The following is a 25,161-nucleotide window of genomic DNA, read 5'->3' as shown; positions in this document are numbered from 1 at the left end:
TGCTTGTTTGTGGGTCTTTCCGTCTTAAGTCTGGATTTGAGCAAGTGAAATGCATGCTCAATTGGGTTTAGATCTGGAGATTGACTTGGCCATTGCAGAATGTTCCACTTTTTGGCACTCATGAACTCCTGGGTAGCTTTGGATGTATGCTTGGGGTCATTGTCCATCTGTACTATGAAGCGCCGTCCAATCAACTTTGCAGCATTTGGCTGAATCTGGGCTGAAAGTATATCCCGGTACACTTCAGAATTCATCCGGCTACTCTTGTCTGCTCTTATGTCATCAATAAACACAAGTGACCCAGTGCCATTGAAAGCCATGCATGCCCATGCCATCACGTTGCTTCCACCATGTTTTACAGAGGATGTGGTGTGCCTTGGATCATGTGCCGTTCCCTTTCTTCTCCAAACTTTTTTCTTCCCATCATTCTGGTACAGGTTGATCTTTGTCTCATCTGTCCATAGAATACTTTTCCAGAACTGAGCTGGCTTCTTGAGGTGTTTTTCTGCAAATTTAACTCTGGCCTGTCTATTTTTTGGTATTGATGAATGGTTTGCATCTAGATGTGAACCCTTTGTATTTACTGTCATGGAGTCTTCTCTTTACTGTTGACTTGGAGACAGATACACCTACTTCACTGAGAGTGTTCTGGACTTCAGTTGATGTTGTGAACGGGTTCTTCTTCACCAAATTAAGTATGCGGCGATCATCCACCACTGTTGTCATCCGTGGACGCCCAGGCCTTTTTGAGTTCCCAAGCTCACCAGTCAATTCCTTTTTTCTCAGAATGTACCCAACTGTTGATTTTGCTACTCCAAGCATGTCTGCTATCTCTCTGATGGATTTTTTCTTTTTTTTCAGCCTCAGGATGTTCTGCTTCACCTCAATTGAGAGTTCCTTTGACCGCATGTTGTCTGCTCACAGCAACAGCTTCCAAATGCAAAACCACACACCTGGAATCCACCCCTGACCTTTTAACTACTTCATTGATTACAGGTTAACGAGGGAGACGCCTTCAGAGTTAATTGCAGCCCTTAGAGTCCATTGTCCAATTACTTTTGGTCCCTTGAAAAAGAGGATGCTATGCATTACAGAGCTATGATTCCTAAACCCTTTCTCCGATTTGGATGTGGAAACTATCATATTGCAGCTGGGAGTGTGCACTTTCAGCCCATATTATATATATAATTGTATTTCTGAACATGTTTTTGTAAACAGCTAAAATAACAAAACTTGTGTGACTGTCCAAATATTTCTGGCCCTAACTGTATATATATATATATATATATATATATATATATATATATATATACATAATATACGGATATTACAACTCTGATATAGTAATCTCACTACAGTAAACAATAATATAACAATATCACACAGTAAAAACCCACCCTGAATTACCTGTCTAAATTACCCAAATCACACATACAATATCAGCCCTCCCACCTATGTCTCAGCTATCCCTGAGGCCTAGTATACTCAGCCATGTGTGTAAGTCCATTCTTGTCCCAGGAATCCAGAAAGGCAAGAGCGAGCGAACCACCTGGTCTTGTCACTTATATGTGACCAACTAAAAGAGATGTGTACTTTATTATAAATCTCAAAAATTACATATAAATAACAAAATTATAACAGAAAAAAAGGGGAAAGACAGAACCCTAGTAAGGAAAGTGCTGCATCCCTGGTACAAACATGAGATCATAATGAACCCCAGACATGGTAATAATATATTACTACTTAAATAATCAGGACTCTTGTTGTACTGATATGCCTAGCATAAGTATGAGACAATATCCTACCTCTATAGGAGCGTACCTATCCCCAGTGTTGTCATAGTGACATAAACTCCATATGGGGAGGCAAGAGTACGAGATAGTAAATTTAAATAAAAACTTCCTTACCCATGCTGAGGAGCAGTAAAGTGCCGGGATGCAAGTGTGAACCCTCCTGACGCGCGTTTCGCGTAGGCTTTATCACAAGAAGGGAGTGTCTTGTTAAGGGTATAAATGCAACAAATAAATAAAGCGTACTCTTGCCTCCCCATATGGAGTTTATGTCACTATGACAACACTGGGGATAGGTACGCTCCTATAGAGGTAGGATATTGTCTCATACTTATGCTAGGCATATCAGTACAACAAGAGTCCTGATTATTTAAGTAGTAATATATTATTACCATGTCTGGGGTTCATTATGATCTCATGTTTGTACCAGGGATGCAGCACTTTCCTTACTAGGGTTCTGTCTTTCCCCTTTTTTTCTGTTATAATTTTGTTATTTATATGTAATTTTTGAGATTTATAATAAAGTACACCAACTTTTAATATTGTATGTATGGAACTCCATTTATTCAAAGTGTTGTAAGTATTAGGAGTATACATCTAATGTCCAGTTACCTCATGGGTATGCATTATAGGCCAATTTGGCATTACCCTCTAGCATATGGGACCCATGTTTTTCTTGTGAGTTTGAGTTTATCATTAAAAGAGATGTGTCCAGCCCCAGGTGTGGGGGATGAGGTCACGGTCTATTGTCCACTAAGATACATCCCCTCAGTCCTAAATGAAACTTGTTTTTCCAGCTCATGGCAGCTTTGTTTTACAGCAGGCTGGAAGGGGGGCTTTGCTCCATGTGGCATGCATGTATATTTAAATGTGTATATACATAAAACATGCACTAAACACATCTCTTTATAGAGATATACATTTGGGGACATTTCCCTTCTTCTACAAAGTCACAATCTTTTTTTATATCTGATACCATAAAGAGCCACCAGAAACCCCTCGCAACTACCCCCCCGTGTAGCTGCAATCCCAGGATGAGCACTTAACAGAGAATCGTGAAACTCCTGCACGAGTCTGAAACGGAAATGTTCAGGTACGAACAATTTTCCTGAAGGTTTATTACTAGGAGCCCACATTTAGGCCTCCAAAATTTCTCTCTGTAAAACAGATGAGATTTCGTCCACCACTACTCCTGGCTGAAGAATGGAGGAGGGGGGTTCTGGAGGAGACACAAAATAAAAGTTTCGGGATGAAGCATCAGCCTTAATATTCTTAGATCCCAGGCGGAATGTGATAGTAAAATGAAAAATAGGAAAAAAAAGCGCCCACCGAGCCTCCCTTGGGGGGTGTCAATCTCTTGGCAGACTCGATATAGGCCAAATTTTTATGATCAGTGATAACTGTGATGAGATGGATGGTCCCCTCCAAGAAATGCCTCCATTCTTCAAAGGCTAACTTAATTGCCAACAATTCCCTTTTGCCGACATCATAATTTCTCTCGGCAGAAGAGAATTTTTTAGAAAAGAACAAAACTGCAAAACTGCCCCCACCCCCACCTCAGAAGCGTCAACCTCCATGATAAAAGGTCTTGATGGATCGGGTTGTACCAACACAGGAGCTGAAGTAAAACATTTTTTCAACGTCAGAAAATAAATTTTCGCAGCCACGGACCAATTTTTCACATCAGACCCCTTGAGAGTAAGGTCAGTCAAAGGCTTTACCACCTGTGAGAAACCCATAATAAACTTCCTATAGAAGCTATCAAAGCCCAAAAATCGCTGCAACCCCTTTAAGTCATGAGGCTGCACCCAATCCGTAACGGCCTGGACCTTCTTAGAATCCATGCGGAATCTCTCATCTGACAGAATTAAACCCAGAAATGATAGTTCTTGTACAAATGATTCTCCCTGAGTCTTATAAGAACCATACGCAGATAGTGCAAGTGAGTTTGATTATCCGCTGAGTACACCAAAATGTCATCCAGGTAGATAACCACATAACGCCCAATTACGTTGGAGAAAATAACATTAATGAAATTCAAATAACATTAATGAAATTCTGAAAAACAGCAGGAGCGTTAGTGAAACTAAAGGGCATAACCAAGTTTTCAAGCAGCCATTCAGTCGTCAGAAACACCATTTTCCATTCATCCCCTCCCTGGACCCTTATAAGGTTATAAGGCCCTCGTAAATCAAGCTTAGAGAACCATTTGGCCCCCGTGAGTTGGTTACATAGATCGGGAATCAGGGGATGAGGGTACATGTTTTTCACCGTAATCTTGTTCAGTTCCCGAAAGTTGAGGCACGGCCGCAAACCATCATCCTTCTTTTTTACAAAAAAGAACCCCACTGCCACAGGTGAAACAGAAGGCTGAATATGCCCCTTGTGGAGACTCTCAGTGATGTACTCCTTCATGGCTTCATGCTCTAGCCCGGACAAATTAAACATACGAGCCTTGGGTAACTTGGCTCCTAGGACTAAATCAATGGCACAATCAAAAGGTCTATGTGGTGGAAGCTCCTCAGACTCACTTTCGGAAAACACGTCCTCAAAGTCCTTTAGGTACTCCGGAAAACCCTCCAGACCAACAGTCGACACTTACACATATTTTACAGGGGTGACAAGAGGTACCAAATTACAACACAAACCGTTAGCCTTACATCCCCACTGAATGATCTCCCTCGTGACCTAATCAATAATAGGGTTGTGGTGTTGGAGCCAAGGCATCCCTAGTACCAGACCTGCAGGCAAATTATTCAGAACAAAACAACTTAATTTTTCCACATGAGTAGGACCTCCTTTCAGCCAAAAAATTTCAGACAAGTGAGGAAAAATGTACCTGATAGCCTGGGCAACCTCCTTGATCGTTACCCAGACTTAGGCATTTCCTGACGGCTTGGCTGAAGAAGGACAAGAGGGACAGTACTTTTTCCAATATCCAAAGGCTCCACAGTAAAAGCATAGTTGGTTGCATCTACGGCGTCATCTCTCTCCTTCAATGAGATAGCCCCAACCTCCATGGGCTCAGGGTCAGACGCAATGTCACTCAGGTTGGAGTTTAATGGAGCCTCCTGCTGCATCACTCCTCTAGCATGGAGCCTCCGGTCCATGCGGACCACCCGAGTCATGGCATCTTCCAGAGTATAGGGGGGCAGATGTAATGCCAGAGCGTCCTGTAGACGGTTGGACAGGCCTGAGGAACAACCCCCCAGGCTAGTGGCATTCCAGGATACTTCAGTGGCCCAGCATCTAAATTCTGAACAGAACCATTCCGCTGAGTGTTTCCCCTGTGTCACACTCATCATCATATCCTCTGCCAGGCGCACTCTATCAGGCTGGTCATAAATGTGCCCCAGAGCCTCAAAAAACAGATTCACAGACATACGTTCCGGTGCAGAGGGAGAAAGTGAGAAAGCCCATGCCTGTGGAGACCCCCTTAACAAGGACATAACAATCCACACCCTCTGCCTTTTATTTCCGGAAGCTCGGGGACGTAACTCAAAAAACAACTTACATCCCTCTTTAAAAACCCTAAACAACTTTTTATCCCCAGAAAATTTGTTAGGTAATTTTACCGGTGGCTCGGGTCCACAAGAGGCACATCAGTGGTGCCCCCATCCTGATGGGACAGGACCCTGTTAAGCACCTGCCACATCTCTCTGCACCTGTAAATGCGAATGAGCCAGGGCTTGCTGTTCCATGCACAGCTTCTGCATTAACTGGGAGAGCTCACTTACTTCGTCCAAGAGAGCCCGTACTGGATACATAACAGCGAGCACCCCACCACCTGACCAGATTGGAAGAGAATGTGCAGTCAATTATAGTGTCACGAACCCCCGGGTGTACCTGCCACAAGGCAGACATCTAGCTGCAGTAAGGGAGACATGAGCAGAGTGGCAGAGAACTCACAGGGCAGTGAGCAGGACCTGAACCACGTGACTGAGGGGGAGTAGCCAAGGGCAGAGACAGGCGCCTGAGTGCCAGGAAGCTAAGCGGCAACGGCGAGAAGTCAAACGTGCCAAGGTCAAAACTGGGAGGTCAAATGAGGTACCAAGGGTGAGACGGAAGGATAATCAGGTGAAAGCCAGGATTAGGGAGCCGAACCAATGAAAAGAAGTACCGAAAGAGAAGCGAGGTGATGAAGCCAAAATAGACAGGCCAGGAGGTCAGAACCAAGGAAAGCAGTCAAACAAGCACAGTATGCACACGAACACCAGGGGGTCAGACACACAGACAGCATGAAAGTATAACTGACAGGGAATCTAGGTTCAGAGTGTATATAAATACCTCTCCCAGATCCAAAAGGAGGCCACATACAAATAACCCTGGGAGGGAAGGCCTTGAACCCTGACCCAACCATGACAATAACTACAATAGGTGCAGGGGTTGTAATTGCATCCAGACCCTGGAGCCTAAGGTGCCCAAAAAGTCCATTTGTGTTGTGAATTCTGCTTTTGGGCTCCCTCCGGTGGTTGTAGGTGGTAATGCAGTTGTCCCTGGGTTGCAGTCCTGGTCAGGTGTATCTGCTGATTGCAGTTCTGACTGGGGTATTTAGGTGTGCAGGATTCATTAGTCCTTGCCAGTTGTCCATGGTTGTTTGGGAGGTGTTGGACCTCTGTCTGGTTCCTCCTGCCTTGTTGCCAAATCAGCAAAGATAAGTGTCTGGTTTTGTTTCTGTGGCACACATGCTGTGTGCTTGATAATTCAGTGCTATTCATTTGTTTTTTCTTGTCCAGCTTAGATTGTGTCAGTATTTTCTCAGTCTTGTTGGATTCTCAGGAGTTGCAGATATACGTTCCACGTCTTTAGTTAGATGGTGGAATTTTTTGTATTATCTGCTGTGGATATTTTTGGAAGGGTTTTAATACTGACCGCTTAGTATTCTGTCCTATCCTTTCCTATTTAGCTAGAGTGGCCTCTTTTGCTAAATCCTGTTTTCTGCCTGCGTGTGTCTTTCCTCTCCTACTCACAGTCAATATTCGTGGGGGGCTGCCTATCCTTTGGGGTTCTGCTCTGAGGCAAGGTAGAATTCCTATTTCCATCTATAGGGGTATTTAGTCCTCCGGCTGTGTCAAGGTGTCTAGGGTTTGTTAGGCACACCCCACGGCTACTTCTAGTTGCGATGTTAGTTCAGGATTTGCGGTCAGTACAGTTTCCAACTACTCCAGAGAAAGTTTCATGCGGCTCCAAGGTCACCTGATCATAACACCTTTGGCCTATATGAAAAGTCCACTACTATTAAAGACTTGTAATAATTTGAGGCCCCAAGAGAGCTTTTGCATTGTGGCCTATGAGCTTCAAGTTACGACGCATAGACTAATCTAGCACATAAAAGTCACTAACCTAAACTTACTTGTACAGTTATGATGAATTCCTGATCCGAAGAAACCAGGTAGACATGATTCACAGTTAGGACCGTATGTGTATTTCATACACAGCAAGCACTCCCCTGTAATCTTGTCACACAAGTTAGGATCTTTTACATTAATGTCATTGCACTGACACGGTGAACACTCTTCCCCTTCTGCTATGTTTCCATAAAAGCCATCAGGACATTCATTACAGTTCTTTCCTGAGAAAATAAGGAACACAGTTGAAAGTTTAAATGAAACTAACATATAAAGGTGGTATAAATGTGCAGCATTTCACCAACAAATAGCCATGTAAACAGTGCACCCAATTTGTTTTACCAATCATTTGTCTTTTGTACTGATTTCAGAATGCCTTTTATATACATAGCTGGATGTCCTGGAAATCAATCAGAAAGGTCTGCTGTCAGCCATATAGGCTTAGTTTTAACCTTACAATTGTCACGGGAGCTATCATACAGCCACAGATCAATTATTGCTGTTCACATAAAACCATAATATGTTATTATCTGATATGTATGATAAAAGACGATAAAATTCTAAACATTTTGGCAAAATGTTTCATAATTTGATCTTGAATGTATCTGGGAGTTACCTGTATATCCTTCAAGACAATTGCAATTCACCTCCATAGTATTATTGTCTTGTTTACAAGAATCTGCAAAATATTTCTTGCTTGTAGGAGAACCCGGACACATGCATGGCCGACATGGTTGTCCCAATAATGGATTACCATAATAATTATCAATACACCTGAGATACAAAGTATAGAATTCGTTATGGCTTGCAGTCTAAATATATATTTATATAATCAATAATAATCCTAAACTATACAGTGTATGCAGCATTATTAGTGAGTATTTTGACAACGTCATCATTTTTATGCAGACTTTCCAAATCTAAGCTGCATAAACTTGAATGCTTATTGGATGAACTAGATCAGGTGATATGTATTATGCAATGAGAGAGGGTACCGTCTATGGATATCAACACCCTTTATCAAGGTGTGCAGAATGATTATGCAGCTTGTTTTCCTCATGCAAAAACGGCTAAAAAGAGATTTACTAGACTCTGAAAAGTAAAAAATTATTACAAGTCTTGTAGTGGGAAACAGGCCACTTGAAATTGCTAAGATATTGGGGTGTGATCACAGAACCATCAAAATTTGTCGCTTATAGTCAATAGGGTAAAAAAAATGTTGAGAAAAAAGATGAACATTAACTGCCAAAGATTTGAAAAAAATCAAACATGAAGCAACCAGGAACCCAATATCATCAGTGCTGTCATATTCCAGAACTGCAACCTCCCTGGAGTGCCAGACGTACAAGGCGTTAATGGCTCAGATATATGGTCAAGGAAAGAAAAGCTGAAACTCAACAAACACTTAACAAGACACACACATTGTAATTAGGGTTGAGCGAAACGGGTCGGCCATTTTCAGAAGTCGCCGACTTTTGGCAAAGTCGGGTTTCATGAAACCCGACCCGACCCCTGTGTGGGGTCAGCCATGAGGTCGGCGATCTTCTGAATCTGGTATCGGAATTCCGATACCGAGTTCCGATATGTTTGCAATATCGGAAATCGGTATTGGAATCCATGTTTAAGTGTAAGATAAAGAATTAAAATAAAAAATATTGCTATACTCACCCTCTGACGCGCCCTGGTACTAACCGGCAGCCTTCCTTCCTTAGAATCAGCTCGTGAAAGACCTTAGATGACGTCGCAGCTTGTGATTGGTCGCGCGACCGCACATGTGACCGCTCACGCGACCAATCACAAGCCGCGACGTCACCGGAGGTCCTTCAAGCGCTGATTCTTAGGAAGGAAGGCTGCCGGAAAGTACCAGGGCGCGTCAGAGGGTGAGTATAGCAATATTTTTTATTTTAATTCTTTATTTTACACTTAAATATGGATCCCAGGGCCTGAAGGAGAGTTTCCTCTCCTTCAGACCCTGGGAACCATTAGAAACCCAATGCACTGCATTGGGTTTCGTGTTTCGGCCGACCCCGACTTTTCTATAGGATCGGCCGATTTCACTCGACCCGACTTTTGAGAAAGTCGGGTTTCGTGAAACCCGACCCGATCCTATAAAAGTAAAAGTCGCTCAACCCTAGTTGTAATGTCAAGACTTGGCCAATAAATGTTTGAAGATGGATTTTTCAAAGGTTTTAATGGACTGATGAGATGAGAATGACTCTTGATGGACCAGATGTATTGGCCCGTGGCTGGATCAGTAACAGAAACAGACCTTTGCTTCGACTAAGACACTAGCTATGGGCTGTAAACAATTTCTTCAAGCAGTAATACAAGAAATAGTCTGTATCTTTCAAGAAAACCATGATTTTTAATGTAGGATACTGCTCCATCACATGCATTGAAGTACTCCATTGCTTGACTAGCCAGCAAAGGCCTTAAACATAAAAGAATAATGATATGGATCCCTTCTTCAGCTGTGGTAAACCCTATTGAAGACTTCAGGGCCTTTCTTAAATGGGAGTTTTAAGATGAAGGAAAACCATACACCCCTCTCAACAATACTACACAAATGAACCAATAAGAGAGTATAATATTCTGAATGAAATCCAATAAGTTTATTGTATAAATACAGATAGGTCATAACAAACACAAACAAGATCAATCACACATGGACAAGGTGAAAAGCCTGACTTCACAGGTGTAACGCCCAGGACCAGCGTATGTAAGTGAAATGGGAAGGAATATTAGCATATAAGGCTAAAAAAAACTAGATATTACTATCACACTCAATAACACTACTGCCAAATAGATTATTTTAAATGTAGTAACATGCAGATCTTTTAAAGTGCCAAGTGCAAAAGTGCTAATAATACAGAGGCATCCAGCCTATCATAGACTGAGAAATTGAGTGTAAGACCTAACAAAGAAGGTCAGAAATTTCTAAATGGCCTTGCTAAAGTCCTTACCCATAGATCTTCACTGCTGAGACCTGAGCGATGCAGCCCCAACGCGCGTTTCGCGTTGGCTTTGTCGGGGGAAATTTTATCGATCCCGTGGGAAATTATGGTATCACAGCAGCACGACTTAAATCATAAAAGTCATAATGGAATTACATAGTTGACATGACAGTGGAGTTGACAGAAGAACATTATACATTATACATTAATGTTAGGGGTGTCGTTAGGGGTGTGTTGGGGTTAGGGGTGTAGTTAGGGTTGGATTAGGGTTAGGGGAGTGTTGGGGTTAGGGTTGGAGTTAGAATTGGGGGGTTTCCACTGTTTAGGCACATCAGGGGCTCTCCAAACACGACATGGCGTCCAATCTCAATTCCAGCCAATTGTGCGTTGAAAAAGTAAAATGATGCTCCTTCCCTTCTGAGCTCTGCCGGGCACTGAAACAGTGGTTTACCCCCATATATGGGATTTCAGTGTACTAATTGGACAAAAACATTTACAGTCCAATTTCTCCTGTTACCCTTGTGAAAATAAAAATTTGGGGGCTAAAATATAATTTATGTGGGGAAAAAATGATATTTATTTTCACGGCTCTGCCTTATAAACTTTAATGAAACACTTGGGGGTTCATAGTTCTCAAAACACATCAAGATAAGTTCCTTGGGTGGTCTAGTTTTCAAAATGGGGTCACTTGTGGGGATTTTCTACTGTTTAGGCACATCAGTGGCTCTGCAAATGCAACATGACGCCCACAGACCATTCCATCAAAGTCTGCATTCCAAAATGTCACTACTACCCTTCCGAGCCCCGACGTGTGCCCAAACAGTAGTTTTCTCCCACATATGGGATATCAGCGTTCTCAGGACAAATTACACAACAACTTTTGGGGTCCAGTTTCTCCTGTTACCCTTGTGAAAATACAAATTTGGGAGCTAAAAAAATATTTTTTGTGGAAAAAAATTATTTTTTCATTTTCATGGCCCTGCGTTATAAACTTTAGTGAAACACTTGGGAGTTCAAAGTTCTCACAACACATCTAGATAAGTTCCTTGCGGAGTCTAGCTTCCATTATGAGGTCACTTGTGCGGGGTTTCTACTTTTTAGGTACATCAGGGGCTCAGCAAACGCAACGTGACACCCGCAGACCATTCCATCAGTCTGCATTCCAAAGCGGTGCTCATTCCTTTCCAAGCTCTGCCATGTGCCCAAACGGTGGTTCCCCCCTATATATGCGGTATCAGCATACTCAGGACAAATTGCACAACAATTTTTGGTGTCCAATTTTTCCTATTACTCTTGGGAAAATAAAAAATTGGGGATGAAAAATAATTTTTGTGGAAAAAATATGATTTTTTATTTTTATGGCTTTACATTATAAACTCCTGTGAAGCACTTGGGGGTTCAAAGTGCTCACCACACATCTAGATAATTTCCCTAGGGGGTTTAATTTCCAAAATAGTGTCACTTGTGGGGGGTTTCCACTGTTTAGGCACATCAGGGGCTCTCCAAACGCGTCATTGCGTCCGATCTCAATTCCTGCCAATTTTGCATTGAAAAGTCAAAAGGCGCTCCTTCCCCTCCGATCTCTGCCATGTGCCCAAACAGTGGTTTATCACCACATATGGGGTATCAGCGTACTCAGAACAAATTGTACAGCAACTTTTGGGTCCAATTTCTCCTGTTACCCTTGGTAAAATAAAACAAATTGGAACTGTAACAAATTTTTTGTGAAAAAAAGTTAAATGTTCATTTTTTTTAAACATTCCAAAAATGCCTGTGAAGCACTAGAAGGGTTAATAAACTTCCTGAATGTTGTTTTGAGCACCATGAGGGGTGCAGTTTTTAGAATGGTGTCACTTTGGGGTATTTTCTATCATATAAACCCCTCAAAGTGACTTCAAATGTGGTGTGGTCCCTAAAACAAATGGTGTTGTAAAAATGCAAACCCCCCCTTGGGGGTAAAGGACTTAATAAAATAGATTGAACATAATAATATAACTTTCTTTACAAAATGTTCCATTTAACTCAAATTAGTTGATGCAAAAATATATACACCCCAAATCCAAACAACTACATTGAATTGTTTGCAAAACCTCTATGAATTGCCTCAAGGCATCAAAGTAACAATCTATTGCAACATATAAAAATAGAGTAGTATATTTCGAAATTGATGATACTATCAACGAGTAGCTTCCCAACACCATTAGCACTCATGCAGACCCACATAAGGACACTACCACAACCATGTGTTTATCTAAATTCATTTTGCTAAATACATGGTGTCTATAGTGAAATATGGTAGTGGCAGTGTCTTTATGATCACAATGTCCTAGTTATCTCAATCCAAACAAACACCAATGGGGAGTTCTGAAGAGACAAGTTGGGTTTCACTCTCTATGCAGAATCCAAGCAGTAAAAGAGATTGATATTGAACAATAGAAAAAAAGACATGTAATACAGTATATTGCCAGCTTGTTCGTTCCATGCCTAGAAGACATGGTGCTCCATGTAGTCATGGAGGTTATACAAAATACTAGATATAGCTGTTTTCGATGTTGTGTGTATTAATTTTTGCATCAACTACTTTGAGCAATACTGAAGAATTTGGAATGAAAGTTATATTATTAACCTTACTTTGATGTTGTGGTGAAAAAATGATGCATAAAACTCATTGTTACGACTCTACTGATGGGTATCCCAGGACCAGGGTCTCCTTCCCTGTCCCTAATGCTAGGGGCGTCCTAGCTCACCCTGTTCCCCTGATTACTTCTGATGGTGAAGATGCCAGGGCCACATACCTTGCCTTAGCTCCTGAAACCACCCTCAGTCTGTACCCTTCCCCCACTCAGGAAAGTGGGGTGTAGTAGTGTACCGTAATACACCAACCAGACTATTGGTAATGCAAATAGGGGTAGCAAAAAATACCAAACATACAAATATACTCACACATATAACAGAGGAATGCCCCGGGAAGTGGAGGATGGGGTTAAACCAAAGTAGGAGAAGAAAGGGAATTATCACACACTCAAAACCTAGCAACAGTAACAGATAAACCCACTAAAGCCTTCTCCTATAATAACCAACAACAACCTCCAGCCATGCAGCAGGGCCCAGATTATATAGGAGATGGGAGTGACTAACAGTGCACATCTGACAGCCTAAATGATCCAGGAGCTCTCAGCAGAGCAGAATAACCCCTGCACTGCCAAAAGAAATGTACACCATTTAATAAGAAGATGAAGTGCTTCTAACCAGTGCGTGCAGTAGTAGGAGAAATCAGATGCTGCAGTCTTCTAGCTCCTCTCTGTCGCAGTAATCCCGTGACCCTCAGTCTTGTCAAAATTGTGGAAATTGCTCTTGTTTTCAGTGAGATAGTGATTAAAATCTTACTTTTCAAAGGGGTGCTCATTTATGCTGAGCACTTTATATTCTTTACCATTATGTTGTCATTTCTTTTCAACTTTATTTTCCTTTATTGAATGTTAAATCTTAAAGTAGGTTTACATACCATCAATCAATGATTTGTAGTTTTGAAAAATTATAGACAAGGATGTGATTTTTGAAAATGTAAAGATACACTCTGAATATTCGCACATTCAATGATTTTCACTACAATAGTGGAGTTCTTTAAAAAATTAAACTAGGCACTTTGCTATCCAAAAGAAAAAGCTAACAGATTATCAGCACACGCACAACTTATACACTATCATGTGTCCTTACCGTTCACAGTTGGTTCCATCTGTAAATCTTTTGCAGCCCTTACAAGCACCAGTTACTGGGTCACAAGTCTCTGAATTACCATTGCATCTACAGGGTCGGCAGTTTGGAAATCCATAATATCCAGGCAAGCAGCTGTCACAGCGCTGTCCTTGTATGTCTCCGCGGCAAGCGCACTGTCCAGTCACCTGATCACATAATGTGCTTATTGACCCCTTGCTATCACAGTTACATTCTATAAAATGAAATAGAAAAGTTTGTTTTATCATCACATCACATCACAGTGGCTCAGTGGATAGCACAGCAGCCTTGCAGCGCTGGGGTCCTGGGTTCAATCCCCATCAATGACAACGTCTGCAAGGAGTATGTAGCTGCTCCTCATTCTCCAGTTTCCTCCCACACTCCAAAGACAGAATGATAGGAAATGTTGGCTGTATGGAGACCAGTCTTTGATCATGTCTTTTTCCCAGTATTTTCATAGGTTCATTGGTCATTTTAGTTATAGGTGCTCAATTCTTCTGTATCGCTAGATAACACAGAAGTTACTGAATAATTATTTGATTTCTCTATCACTGCATGCATAGTGAGGAGAAAAAGTTGTGCAATAAAAAGCACTAAACAGGGTATTCTGCCTAGGACTATGGAAAACATGCGGTGCAGTCTAATCAGGGGATTAACCAGAATAGGTGCAAGGCATGTAATCACATTCGAAACCTGGAGCCTAAGGAGCCCAAAAAGTCACTTTGGCCTATATGAAAAGACCACTACTGTTAAAGACTCGTAATAATTGGGGGCCCAATGGAGCTTTTGAATTGGGGCCCATGTGCTTCAAGTTACGACACTGAGACTAATATAGCACAAAAGTCACTAACCTAAACTTACTTGTACAGTTATGATGAAGTCCTGATCCAAAGAAACCAGGTAGACATGATTCACAGTTAGGACCGTATGTGTTTTTCATACACAGCAAGCACTCCCCTGTTATCTTGTCACACGAGTTAGGATCTTTTACATTAATGTTGTCATTGCACTGACACGATAAACACTCTTCCCCTTCTTCTATGTTTCCATAAAAGCCATCAGGACATTCATTACAGTTCTTTCCTAAAAAAATAATGAACGTAGTGGAAAGTTTATAATAAACACATATATAAAGTTAGCATAAATGTGCTGCATTTCACCAACAAATAGCAGTGTAAACAGTGCACACAGTTTGCTTTACCAATCATTTGTCTTTTGTACTGATCCCTTTATGCATTTTATATAGTCATGGCAGAAAGTGTTGGCACCATTGAAAATGTTCCAGAAAATAATATATTTTCCTAGAAAATTATTCCAATTACTCATGTTTTGCTATACATTTGTTTACTTGTATTGGAACAACACAAGAAAATAGGAAAAAGGCAAATAGGACATAATTTCACACAAAACCACCAAATTGGGCCCGACAAAATCGTTGGCAACCTCAACTTAATATTTGGCTGCACACCCTTTGGAATAAATAACTGCAATCAATCACTTCTTCTAACCATCATCAGCTTCATACACCTCTCAACTGGAATTTTTGACCACTCTTATTTGCAAGCTGCTCCAGGTCTCTCATATTTGAAGGGTACCTTCTCCAAGAGTAATTTTAAGATCTCACCACAGGTGTTTAATGTGCTTTGCTTCCATCCATTTCTGGGTGCTTCTTGAAATATGCTTGGGGTCATTGTTCTGCTAGAAGACCCATTACCTAGAATGCAAACCCAGCTTTCTAAAAATGGACACTACATTGACACCCCAAATCCTTTTGCAATCTTCAGATTTCATGATACATTTCACACAGTCTAGGTACCCAGTGCCAGAAGCAGCAAAACAACCACAAAATATTTTTGAACCTATACTGCATTGCTCAAAAAAATAATGGGAACACTAAAATCCCACATCCTAGATATCACTGTATGAAATATTCCAGTAGTAAATCTTTACTCATTACATAATGGAACGTGTTGTTAACAATAAAACCTAAAAATGATCAACGTAAATCACAACTAATATCCCACGGAGATCTGGAGTTGGAATGATGCTCAAAATCAAAGTGGAAAATGAGGTTACAGGCTGATATAACTTCAGTGGAAATGCCTCAAGACAAAGAAATGATGCTCAGTAATGTGTATGATCTCCCTAGAATGCCTGGGCATGCTCCTGATGAGGCAGAGGATGGTCTTCTGAAGGACCTCCTCCCAGACCTGGACTAAAGCATCTGCCAACTCCTGGACTGTCTGTAGTGCAACGTGACATTGGTGGATGGTGCGAGACATGATGTCCCAGATGTGTTCAATCGGATTCAGGTCTGGGGAACGGGCAGGCCAGTCCATAGCTTCAATGCCTTCATCTTACAGGAACTGCTGACTCACTCCAGCCATGAGGTCTGGCATTGTCCTGCATTAGGAGGAAACCAGGGCCAACCGCACCAGCAAATGGGGTCTGAGGATCTCATCTCGGTACCTAATGACACTCAGGCTACCTCTGGCGAGCACATGGAGGGCTGTGCGGCCCTCCAATGAAATGCCACCCCACACCATTACTGACCCACTTCCAAACTGGTCATGCTGAAGAATGTTGCAGGCAGCAGATCACTCTCTATTGCATCTCCAGACTCTGTCACGTCTGTCACATGTGCTCAGTGTGAACCTGCTTTCATCTGTGAAGAGCACAGGGCGCCAATGGTGAATTTGTCAATCCTGGTGTTCAGTGGCAAATGCCAAGTGTCCTGCACGGTTTTGGACTGTCAGCGCAACCCCCATCTGTGGACGTCGGGCACTCAGACAATCCTCATGAGGTCGGTTTCTAACCATTTATGCAGAAACATGCACATTTGTGGCCTGCTGGAGGTCATTTTGCAGGGCTCTGAAAGTGCACCTCCAGTTCCTCCTTGCACAAAGGCTGAAATAGTGGTCCAGGTTTATTTACAGAGATTGGTGTCTGCTGTTTTGGTTGCATGTTAAACCTGTTTTCCTTCCTAGTTTTTTCCTTCTCTTCCCTTCTCTGTATTTCCTCTGTGGTTGTGTGAGCATTTGGTGATTTTGAGACTTTTAGTTACCTTGTCTGTATACCCTGTTAGTTGTTGTATTTGTACATTGGTGCAGTCCACCTCCCTTGGGGGGAGAGGGGGCCACTGATAGGGCTTGCACAGGAGACAGGGATATGCTGGCAGCTCAGGCCTCCTAACCATCATAGGTACCCCTGAGATAAGGGAAAGCAAGGGCCCCATTATAGTGGCAGAGACAGGTGCGGGTCCCAGTACGCCGTCCTGCCCCTTTATCGCCGTTAACGGCGTGACAAGATTAATGTGCTATACCAAAAAGGTCTATCTTGGTCTCATCTGTCCACAAGACTCTTTCCCAGAAGGATTTTGGATTACTCTTGTACATATTGCCAAATTGCAGTCTATCTTTTTTATGTCTCAGTGGCGTCCTCCTGGGTGTCCTGTCACAGCGTTTCATTTCATTCAAATGTTGACAGATACATCACGCCAATACTGATGCACCCTGAGCCTGCTGCACAGCTTGAATTTCTTTGGAACTTGATTGGAGCTGCTTATCCACCATACACCATCCGGACTATCCTGCGTTACAATCTTGTCAATTTTTCTCTGCCGTCCACATCCAGGAATATTAGCTGCGGTGCCATGGGTTGTAAACTTTCAATTATGTTGCACAATGTGGACAAAGGAACATCAAGACCTCTGGAGATGGACTTATAACATTGAGATTGTTGATATTTTTCAACAATTGACAATTCTCTTCTCTTTCTGTTCTCCATGATTAGGGTGGCACACACAGAGACACAATGCAAACATTGAGTCAACGTCACCCATTTTTGTCTGGTTTCAGGTGTGATTTTCATGTTTTCCAGTTTGAATGAGTATCACATGCTTGAAACAAAGTTGTGTTCTCATAATTTTGGAAAGGTGGACTGGCAACAATTTTGTATGGTCCATTTGGGGGGGTTTGTGAGAAATTATGTGCAATTTGCCTTTTATTCTCTGTGTTTCTGTGTTTATAATACACACAAAGGAAATAAATATGTCCATAGTAAAACATGCGCAATTGCAATAATTTCTTAAAGAAATACTTCATTTTCTAGAACAATTTAAAGGATGCCAACACTTTTGGCCATGACTGTACACAGCTAATTGTCGTTGAAAGCAGAAAGGTCTGCTGTCAGCTTTATAGGCTCAGTTTCAGCACTAATGGTCATGCAAGCTACAGTAAAAAGATAAATCAATTATCGCTGGTCGCAAAAAAACATACTGAATATCTCATTATCTGATATGTACGATAAAGGACAATAAAATGGTAAATATTTGTGCAAAATGTTTCATAATCTGATCTTGAATTTAATTTAATTGGGAGTTACCTGTATAACCTTCAAGACAATTGCAAGTCACTTCCATTGTCTTATTGTTTTGTTTACAAGAATCTGCAAAATATTTCTTGCTTGTAGGAGAACCCGGACACATGCATGGGCGACATGGTTGTCCCAATAATGGATTACCATAATAATTATCAATACACCTGAGATATAAAGCACAGAATTTGTTATGGCATGCAATATGAATATATAATTATATCATCAATAATAATCCTAAACTATACAGTGTATGCAGAATTATTAGACAAATAAGTATGTGTGCAAGTGAGACTCAGGCACTGATGAAATCCAAAGGCGGATTTACAAAATTGTAATGAAATAAGAAAAATAAAAATTTAGATGCAGTGACATGACAAGAATCTGCATAACTAATCATATGTTAAATATTTTCAAGCCAGATTTATGTATGAGATAGCCAAGATCATTGTGCATAAAATGATGGTAGTCTCTCGTTCAAAGCAGTAGTGAATGTTGAGATTTGGAGCCTGAAAGTCAAAAGTTCAAAACATTGTTTTTACATTAGCTCATCAGTGTTATGTAATGAGAGAGGGTGCAGTCTACAGATATCACACTCTTTATCAAGGTGTGCAGAGTTATTATGCAGCTTGCTTTCCTTACGGTACCTCCACACATGAAAATCTATTATGAGCGATATTGCAATGTAATTTAAAGGCGCCTCCTTTTGTAATGTAGTGTATTGTAAAGGCGTCTCCTTTTGTAATGTACAACGCCTACCTGGTCAGAACGAGATGCTGCGACGGCCCCTATGCTCGTTGCTGGCGTCGTTGCTTTTGATGTCAAACACGACAATTCACGCCGACCTGACGACCAAATAAAGTTCTGAACTTTCAGCTCCGACCAACGATATCACAGCGGGATCCGGATCGCTGCTGCGTGTCAAACACAACGAGATCGCTATCCAGGACGCTGCAACGTCACAGATCATTGTCGTTCTCGTTGTAAAGTTGTTGAGTGTGAAGGTACCTTTACCCATTAGCTCATCAGTGTTATGTAATGAGAGAGGGTGCAGCCTACAGATATCACACTCTTTATCAAGGTGTGCAGAGTTATTATGCAGCTTGCTTTCCTTTCTCTATTTTTCAAGCATGCTGAAGTCACTAGGTTAGCACCCGAGCAAACTCGGATAACACCTCATCCAAGCACGTTCTCTCATCACTATTAATAATATAACTTTCATTACAAAATCTTCCATTTTACTAAAATTAGTTGATGCAAAAAGAAATACACCCCACATCCAAACAACATCTACTTTTTTGCAAAACCTTCATGATTTTTAGGAAAAGCACCAAGTCTTCAAGGTATGGAATGAACAGGTTGGCGGAATATTGCAACATCTTTCTTTTTCCATTATTCAAAAACACCCTCTATTAGAGCCTGGGTACTGGATGGAGAGTGATGCTCAACTTGACTCTTCAGAATTCCCCGTAGGTGTCCAATTGGGTTCAGATCAGGAGAAATACTTGGCCACTGAATCACTAACCCTGTTCTTCTTCAGAAATGCAACAGTGGCCTTAGATGTGTACTTTGGATCATTGTCATGTCTACCAAGGGCACAGAGTTATGGTAGCATATTCCCTTTAAACATAGAGTAGTACATCTGGGAATTCATGATATCATCAACGAGCAGCTCCCTAACACCATGAGCACTCATGCAGCCCCACAAAAGGAAATTGACACCACCATGCATTTGTCTAAATTAATTTTTCTAAATACATGGTGCCTTCAATGAAATATGGTGGTGGCCATGTCCTTATGATCACAATGTTCTAGTTATCTGAACCCAGTTGAACACCTATGGGGAGTTCTGAAGAGATAAGTTGAGCATCACTCTCCATATAGCATCCAGGCTCTAAAAGACGTCTATATTGAAAAATGAAAAAAAAATATGTTGCATTATAATGCCAGCTTGTTCACTCCATGGCGGGATGACTTGGCGCTGTACTAAAAATCAAGAAGGTCATGCAAAATACTAGATATAGCTGTTTTTGATGCGGGATGTATTCATTTTTGCATCTACTACTTTGAACTGAAAACTGAAAATTTTATAATGAAAGTAATATTATTAATTTTTCTTTCATGTTTTGGGTAAAAAAAAATGTTATATGAAACTCAATCTTACCAAAATTGTGGAAATTGTTGTTGTTTTCAGTGAGATGTTGATTAAAATATTACTTTAACTTTTTTCTTACTTTTTTGAGTTTATTCAAAATATAAAGATACACTCTGAATATTAGCACATTCAATGATTTTCAGTATAATAGTAGAATTCTTTTAAAAAATAAACTAGGCATTTTGCTATCCAAAAGAAAAAGCTAACAGATTTTCAAAACACGCACAACTTATACACTATCATGTGTCCTTACCGTTCACAGTTGGTTCCATCTGTAAATCTTTTGCAGCCCTTACAAGCACCAGTTACTGGGTCACATGTCTCTGAATTACCATTGCATCTACAGGGTCGGCAGTTTGGAAATCCATAATATCCAGGCAAGCAGCTGTCACAGCGCTGTCCTTGTATGTCTCCGCGGCAAGCGCACTGTCCAGTCACCTGATCACATAATGTGCTTATTGACCCTTTGCTGTCACAGTTACATTCTATTAAGCAAAGCAAAAAAGAATGTTTTATCTGTTTTTATTTATGTAATTTCCAGTGGAAAATTTGTGCTTTAGGTTTGATAATGGCTATGGAGAACAAAACCTTCCTGTCCTTCTAATTCTATAGTTACCAAGATGTTTCTCCGACCTCCCCAACATGTATCCGCAGAACATCCTGTGAATATCATACCTTGGCAACCATTAGTGCCAAATCCAAAGCTGCCCACAGCATACCTGTCACTTGATTCTGACTATATTAAAGGGTTGTGCCACAAAAAAAAGTATATTTTAATCAATAGATCTTGGACTAATAATAAGTTCCACAACTGGATATGTTTAAAAAAATATTACTATCCCGAGATAATCTTATAAATGTGCCCCAGTGTAATGGCTGCAGGAACAGGTCGGATATTCTATAGCTTATTGACAGGGGAGGAAGCAAAAGAGAGTATACAGACATTGAAGCACAGGATCTCATCTGATTTTACCTAAAAGAAAGTATCGGCTGTGATTTAATGCTGTAATATCTGTACAGTCATTTGCTTTCTCCCCTGGCCAGTAGTTGTGGTTTATCCAACCTGTTCTTGCATGGTCAGACACAGCCATTACACTTGGGCACATTTATAAGATTACCTCGGGACAGGACATTTTTTTTTAAACACATCCAATTGTCCCAGCACAGCAGGCCTATATTGGTTCCTCACCCACCTCTTAATTTCAGCTTAATTTCAAAGCTGTAAATGCTGGCCTAAACCCTGCCTCATGCATGACCCATGCTTGACTGCTGTGCAATTCTACAATTTCTACTGTGAGACAATTAATAACACTTCTCCTGATGTCTGTCCTAATTTTTGAAATGTTTTTACTCCAAGTTGGGTCTCCCTCATGTGTGTTGCCTGATTTTGGCATGGCCTACCCTGTCACTCATCCACCTGTTACTGATCAATGTTTAAACTAGAAATGCTGGTCCAAGCCCTGTCCCATGCATCCCTGCTGCACAATTATATTATTTCTACTCTGGGTCAAATGGCGAACTCAGTCGAGGGGTTCAAGAGAGGCCTGGATGTCTTCCTGGAGCAGAACAATATTGTATCATACAATTATTAGGTTCTGTAGAAGGACGTAGATCTGGGGATTTATTATGATGGAATATAGGCTGAACTGGATGGACAAATGTCTTTTTTCGGCCTTACTAACTATGTTACTATGTTACTATGTAATTGATGCCACTTTTCCTGGTGTCTGCCCATAATTTGAGCTGTTTTGGCAGCTTTTGGGACCCCCAAATGTGTTTATGCATTTGATTTTGCAGCCCATTGAAATCAATGGGGTTCGGGTAAGTTAGATGAACTGTTCGGAGAATATCAGGAAGTTTGCCGAGATGAACTTAAAAGGTCTGTCCATCTCTCATCCTCTTGTTGGCATACCTAGAGTAAGCTTGGCAATTAATACAACTACAATGTACTTGAATGAACAGAGACACAGAAATGTGTGGCTAAATTATCTCTCCATTCAATCTTCAGTTGAAGATGGCCACTTTATTTGTCCAATAATGGCCTTTAATTTTATACAGAGTTGTTGTTGTAAAAGTCCTTTCCTTCCAAAGTGAAAATAAAATACCAGCTGAAATGAAGAGATTATGTGTTTTTTTTGCCTGAAATAACGACAGTAACAGCAGTGAGATGTACTCTGCTAAAGTTGCTGCAGTATTTCGAAAATGGCGTCCATTTATTTTAGAATACAAGTGGTGGTCTTTATCTGTAGGGAGACCAGTCTTTAATCCTTTCCCATGTATTTTCACAGGTTTATTTGGTTGGTAAACAGTCCTTCCATTTATAGGTGCTCTAATCTGCTCTATCATTTGATAACACAGAAGACTGCATGCATAGTACGGACAAATAGTTAGGCAATAAAAGGATTGTATAACTTTAGGGGTGAAAACATCATAATTTAATGGCAAAGCAAATAAACTGTGAATCTGTGAAAATGTGGGGGACTTAGGCTATATCTGCACCCCTGACCGCTGGGCCCACTCTGGTCATGCTGGTGTTAACTGATTGCAGTGACGTGTGTGTGTGTGTGTGTGTGTGTGTGTGTGTGTGTGTGCGCCTGGTGTGCTCCCTCTTTCCAGTATGGGACCCTCCCCCTCCTTATACAGCTGCAGCAACTTGGCTTCCGGTCTCTCTCGTTATCTGAGATCCGGAGCAGGTTCAAGGTGTTCGCTTATTTGCATAATTTAAAAATCACAGCGGGTTGATGGTGCCAAATATCCTTTTGAAGGCAATCTTGCCCCGGGAGACAGGGGTCAAAGTGCTTCACGGCAAGTTTATAGGCCCCTCGAGCCATATATTTAAAGCTGTGACCGAGCCTTGCCAAAAGAGAAAACTAAGTTTTGTTTACAGATGATAAAAGAAAATTAAAGAGTTTCAAGTTGATGGTTGTTGTGTCAGTCATTTCATGGGAGCTTCTGGTGGTTGGTTCGGGTCTCGGCGGTCAATGAAGTCTGAAGCTCTCATGTGATATCAGACTGGACATTTTTAGGATGCAAACACTAAACAGGGTATTCTGTCTAGGACTCTGGAGCACAGGCGGTACAGTATAGAATTGGTCTTATCAGGGGCATAACTATAATAGGTGCAGAGGTTGTAATTGCATGCAGACCCTGGAGCCTAAGGGGCCCGAAAAGTCCCATTTGGACTACTAATTTTGCATTAAGGCCTATGAGCTTCAAATTATGACACTGAGTTTAATCTAGAAAAAAAAGTCGCAAATCTAAACTTACTTGTACAGTTATGATGAAGTCCTGATCCAAAGAAACCAGGTAGACATGATTCACAGTTAGGACCGTATGTGTTTTTCATACACAGCAAGCACTCCCCTGTAATCTTGTCACACGAGTTAGGATCGCTTACATTAATGTTGTCATTGCACTGACACGGTAAACACTCTTCCCCTTCTTCGATGTTTCCATAAAAGCCATCAGGACATTCATCACAGTTCTTTCCTGAGAAAATAAGGAACATAGTGGACAGTTTATAATAAACACATATATAAAGTTGGTATAAATGTGCAGCATTTCACCAACAAATAGCCATATAAACAGTGCACGTGGTTTGCTTCACTGATCATTTGTGTTTTTTACTGATTATAGAATGTATTTTAAATACACACTTGGTTTCCATTGAAATCAGAAACGTTTGCTGTCAGGCATGTGATCTATAGGCTCTGTTTCAACCCTATAACAGTCATGTGAGTTCCTATAAATTGACAGATCAATGATCTCTGATCATAGAAAACAATACTGAATATCTCAATTTTAATATGTATTATAGAGGAAGATAAAATGGTAAATATTTGTGAAAAATATTTCATAAACTGATATTGAATTAAATTGGGAGTTACCTGTATAACCTTCAAAACAATTGCAAGTCACTTCCATAGTCTTATTGTTTTGTTGACAAGAATGTGCAAAATATTTCTTGCTTGTAGGAGAACCCGGACACATGCATGGGCGACATGGTTGTCCCAATAATGGATTACCATAATAATTATCAATACACCTAAAAGTAAAGAGATCAGTTGGTTATGGTATACAGTATAATTAAATGATCAATGCATTCCTATGTGTGTGGAATCCCCGCGATTCCGCACAAGGAATGAACATGCTGCATTTTTTTCCGGAATGCGATTCCGATGCTGAAAAAACGCAACATGTGCACGAAAATTGCGGATTGCATTCTAATAATAGGATGCTTAATGTATGCAATTTTTTCGCGGTTTTATCGTGTTTTTATAGTGAAAAGTGAAAAATCCTGAATGTGTGCACATAGCCTAAAGCTACAATATGTACAGTGGCTTGTGAAAGTATTCGTTTTCTTGACTTTTTACTTATTTTGTTAAATTACAACCTATGTTTAAATATTTCTGTTATCCGATTTGTGTGTGATGTATTGCACAAATTAGTCTAAGTTGGTGAAGCAAAGTAAGGAAAAAAGGCATAAATTAAATTTCTGAGATCAAATAACTCAAAAATGGACATGTGCATATGCATTCACCCCTTTTGCGATGAAGACTCCGTTGCAAGCAATTACTTTCATAACTCACATGCTTAGTGAAAGGAAGTCCACCTGTGTGCAATCTAAGTGTCACCTGGTCTGTTAGTATATACACACCTTTTCAGAAAGGCCACGGAAACTGCATTAAGCAAGAAGCACCACTAGCCAAACACCACCATGAAGACCAAGGAGATCTCCAAACAAGTCAGGGACAAAGTTGTTGAGAAGTACAAGTCAGGGTTGAGTTATAAAAAAATATCCTAAT

General features: G+C 40.8%; 1 protein-coding gene across 1 annotated transcript in view; it reads right to left on the bottom strand.

The window, feature by feature from the left end:
* Positions 1 to 25,161, bottom strand: part of LOC138674514 (laminin subunit beta-4-like) — a 341,174-nt gene that overhangs the window by 195,186 nt on the left and 120,827 nt on the right. The window contains exons 22-29 of the mRNA XM_069762342.1: positions 24,244 to 24,401; positions 23,624 to 23,845; positions 20,610 to 20,841; positions 18,211 to 18,368; positions 14,689 to 14,910; positions 13,810 to 14,041; positions 7,755 to 7,912; positions 7,144 to 7,362 (exon numbers count right to left, since the gene is read on the bottom strand). Of these exons, the coding sequence (XP_069618443.1) occupies positions 7,144 to 7,362; positions 7,755 to 7,912; positions 13,810 to 14,041; positions 14,689 to 14,910; positions 18,211 to 18,368; positions 20,610 to 20,841; positions 23,624 to 23,845; positions 24,244 to 24,401 (1,601 nt within the window). The remainder of the gene's footprint in view (positions 1 to 7,143; positions 7,363 to 7,754; positions 7,913 to 13,809; positions 14,042 to 14,688; positions 14,911 to 18,210; positions 18,369 to 20,609; positions 20,842 to 23,623; positions 23,846 to 24,243; positions 24,402 to 25,161) is intronic.

The sequence above is a fragment of the Ranitomeya imitator genome, chromosome 4 (assembly GCF_032444005.1).
Source record: "Ranitomeya imitator isolate aRanImi1 chromosome 4, aRanImi1.pri, whole genome shotgun sequence".
Taxonomy (NCBI): Eukaryota; Metazoa; Chordata; class Amphibia; order Anura; family Dendrobatidae; genus Ranitomeya; species Ranitomeya imitator.
Note: the sequence above shows the minus strand (reverse complement) of the source record. Positions and strands in the feature narration are given on the sequence as shown.